General features: G+C 25.7%; 1 protein-coding gene across 1 annotated transcript; it reads left to right on the forward strand.

Moving 5' to 3' along the window:
- Positions 1–1284: 1284 nt before the first annotated feature.
- LOC114195155 (AP-1 complex subunit sigma-1-like) lies at positions 1285–3263 on the forward strand. The gene is made up of 7 exons (XM_028085546.1): positions 1285–1311; positions 1538–1624; positions 1922–2013; positions 2113–2221; positions 2313–2348; positions 2923–3009; positions 3147–3263. The coding sequence occupies exons 1-7, from the start codon at positions 1285–1287 to the stop codon at positions 3216–3218; spliced, it is 510 nt and encodes a 169-aa protein (XP_027941347.1). The 3' UTR covers positions 3219–3263.
- The last annotated feature ends 816 nt before the right edge of the window (positions 3264–4079 follow it).

A 4079-nucleotide genomic window follows, 5' to 3' on the forward strand; every position in this document is an offset into this window, starting at 1 on the left:
TTTATCTCTTTATATTTATTTATATTTTTTTTTCATGTATAATTTGTTTATGTCTCATAAAGTATATTTTTATCATAGATTTGATATGGTCTCATGCTTTATATTTTTTTATTTTATTTTTTTCTTTTAATAAATTTTCATATAATAACAAATGATGGATAAACTTGCACTAACATAAATGAAATGTTAAATTTCATAATAATATTTGATATATCTTATATAGAATTAGTATCCATACTCCCCGATTACTTAATAATAATTTCATTAATTGTTCTTTTTGTTTAATTATTTTTATTATTATTAATAGATTATCCGGAAAAATATTATACATAATTGATAAAATAGATACATAATTTAGCTTAAAAGTAAAGTACAACTTTCTAAAATAATTTAAAGACGAAAAATACATTTAATATTTTTTTTATCGAAGTCTTTTCAAATATAGGTTCATTATTCATTTATAATTATGGTTTACATGGAATATTGATTAGAGATAATCTTATAAAAAAGTTATCATTTTATTACTCACTTTATTAATTTTCTTTCTTATTCGTACCTTATTTTTTCGATTATAATTACCCAATTAAAATTTAAATAAAACGTGTGGTGCCATGTTTTGTTGGCCTACCATTTAGGTGGCAAGTTTAGTACACGTCAATACATCAATAGATTTTTTAAAAGATTTTTGTTTAATGCATCAATATTCCTTTTATTAATGAATCCATGATATGTGGTTGGAATCAAACGATTTATGCTCACATGTTGTAAGGAATGATATAAGTGGTACAAAAATTGTATTCAATTTCTGTCAAGTGCAAGAACTTGTTATAAATTTTCTAATTGAATTAGTATTTGATTAATATGTCGGAGGATAAAAAAATAATCTTATAATATGCAAGGTTGCATAATTAATCACGTTTTCTTATGTTGTGATATAACATCATTAAGAAGAAACCAGAAAAAAAGTTACACACACAAAAATATCCTACAATAAAACAAACCATAGTTAGGCTTGCATAGGACATCTAACTAACAAATCATTATTTTTAGTAAATGACCAATCCATGTTTGAAAATTTAGTTTTCTCTTGAAATAATAGTTAGATATACAAATTAATCAAAAACTTAATTAACTTTGATCCATAATTTTAGGAGTGAGACTAGGACTAAATAACCCAAATTTAAAACGCATAAAACATGAAATATACATTGTCCCTATATGAAAAGTGAAAATTAACAATTTCAAATACTTTTTTTCTTAATCTCATCTTAAAATCAAATATCAATGGTAAATGTTTTGCCTTCTAATGATGTTTTAGTTATTTACAATTTTATTTTCGTTCAATCAATGAAATCATGTTAAGAAAACACATTTGTGAGATTCCTAATCTCATTTTGTGTTTGATGTAGTGTTGGTTTAATATCCAACACATCTAATTCTTGTGCATAGGGGTTAGATTTGAAGTGAGGTAAATTATGCTTATGTGTTGATGTATATTATAATTTAGTGATGTAAAAAGTAATAATTTTTTTTTCAGATCCACTTTGTACTTCTTATCAGTCGGCAAGGAAAAGTGAGACTCACAAAATGGTATTCACCATACTCCCAGAAAGAGAGATCCAAGGTATCTATCATCAATTATAATCCTAACTCATGGTAATTACAATTACTCAAATATTCGGATTTTATTATGTGTATTCAACAATATTGTTTAACCTACATCAGATGTATATATCTCGGCATGAATAAAGTGTGTTGGAAGTTTCACATCGACTAGAGATAAGACAAATTTGTAGTATATATATGGGGTGTAAACCCCATTTTACAAACCGATTTTGTGGGATTGAGTTAGATTTAAAAGCTTACTTCTAACATAACATGATTCTTATTTTATTTGATCTATTTGTTTACATTTTGGAAGACAATTAGAGAGCTATGTGGGTTAATTATCTCTAGAGCTCCGAAACTATGCAACTTTGTGGAGTGGAAGGGATTCAAAGTTGTTTATAAAAGGTGGATCAAGACTGTTACCTTCATTGTTTTGATTGCATGGCTAAGAAAATACCTTGAAGTGTAAAAATTGACGATCTTTCAGTTTTGGTTATTGATTAGATATGCTAGTCTCTACTTTTGCATATGCAACGATGAGGAAGACAATGAATTAGAGACCTTGGCAATTATTCATCACTTTGTCGAGACATTGGATCGATATTTTGGCAGTGTTAGTATCAATTATCGTCGAATTCTAAAATTTTTCACACTTTATACTCATAGCTTGAATTTTTTTTTTTATCTTCTACTTCTCTTATCAGGTTTGTGAGTTGGATTTGATTTTTAATTTCCACAAGGTAATTTGTTTCCTCTTAAACTATATTACTATATTGCACATAGTTAAACTATATTTGCATAGTTCTTGAATAAGTACTCTCTGGTGTTTCCACTTTTTAATTTCTTTTATATTGTTAAGTAAGTTGACGAAAATATTTAATTACTTTTTCAAAATAATCTTTAATATTTTTCAATGCAATTCAACCAAGTTAATCGATTCTCCAATGTCATTTTATCGAGTGTTGTCTATTTCTAATCAATCATAATGTTTTTCCGATATAAAATTGAAAGTGACATATAATTTAGATTATATGTTAAAAATAGAGTTTAAGCCTAACTCAAAATCAGTATATTAAAATTAGTAGGTGGTCTGTTAGAATAGGCTTTAACCTGGTTCTGATACCATGTTAGAAAATGAAATTTAAGTCTAACTCAGCTCCATAAAACCAATTTATAAGATGAAATTTACACGTCAATTATATATTATAAAATTTTCTTATCTCTAGTCGATGTGAATCTTTCAATATTATATACCGAGAATTTATAAGATGTTTATGTTGCATGGATGGTTAAAATTGAAGTTGATGTTTGTAGGCATATTTTATATTGGACGAAATTTTGATAGCGGGAGCCATGCAGGAAACGAGCAAGAGAACAACTTTGAGACTCATTGCTGCACAAGTATCTATTACAACAATTCCTCTTCTATTTTTCTCCTATAATATTTTTCACAATTTTTTATACTTCTTTTTATTACTTTTTAAATACAATTACATATTTATTTATTTATTTTATCTTTTGACCACAATGTGTTGTAGGAGGATTTGGTGGAAGTTGCAAAAATGGAAGCAAGTTCATTGAGCAATATAATCGCCCAGGCTACAAAGTAAAAACATATTTAACGGGTAGAAATGATCGATTATACAAATTTTTATTAGGATATTGTTATTTTTACATCACACTATTTTTTATAATTATTTAATATTGTCTCTCCTTATTATTTATTTTCTTTTTCTTTTAAAAATATGAAAAAATTAACTAAGACTATTTTATCAAAATTGTCAAATGGTGATGAAATGGTGTTAAAAAAACTTTTTTTTAATATTAACTATGAAATGCATATAATTGATGGATCGAAATATACATGGTGAAAATACTTGATTATTATTTTATTTCAATTGAAATTTTGTATTGTGTTCAATTGTTCACCGTTTAAATATTTGTTTGCCAACAAGTATAACAATTAAATGAAGAAAAATCAGTAATTCATGAAAAAATGTGACTTTTTAAGAAGAGGTGTAACTCTTGATACATAAAGATGTGGAAATGAGGCTTTATGGATAAATACATGTGATTTCTTAGGAAGAGATGTGACTTTTCATTCATTAAAAGTAACTCTTCCTAATAAATACTTCATTAATTGAAGGAGGAATCCCAATAGTTTTATATATCATAAATATGCAATATTCTTATATGAATGATACATGAATCATAATTTATGATATTTCATTACAGCTAATTCTTAAAACTTTTACCAAATATACCACTTCTATTTCTTTCATCTTTTTATCCCATTTTTTGTTTTTTTTTTCAACTTGCTATTGAAAAGTTAAAAAATATATGTTAATTATACTCTTATGCGTCTTATGCGTTGTTTAATCTTTGAATAATTTATCCATGTACCGTGTGAATAAAGAGAGGGAAAAAATAAATATATTACGTAAGTTTTTAATACAATCAAGAAAAATTAT

This window comes from Vigna unguiculata, chromosome 8 (genome assembly GCF_004118075.2).
Source record: "Vigna unguiculata cultivar IT97K-499-35 chromosome 8, ASM411807v1, whole genome shotgun sequence".
In the NCBI taxonomy this organism is placed as follows: Eukaryota; Viridiplantae; Streptophyta; class Magnoliopsida; order Fabales; family Fabaceae; genus Vigna; species Vigna unguiculata.

Coding starts and splice junctions, on each gene's coding strand:
- LOC114195155 (XM_028085546.1), top strand. CDS start 1,285: ATGGTAAATGTTTTGCCTTCTAATGAT. Junction 1,312..1,537: donor ATGTTTTGCCTTCTAATGAT/GTTTTAGTTATT, acceptor TTTTTTTTTCAG/ATCCACTTTGTACTTCTTAT. Junction 2,349..2,922: donor TGATTTTTAATTTCCACAAG/GTAATTTGTTTC, acceptor TGATGTTTGTAG/GCATATTTTATATTGGACGA.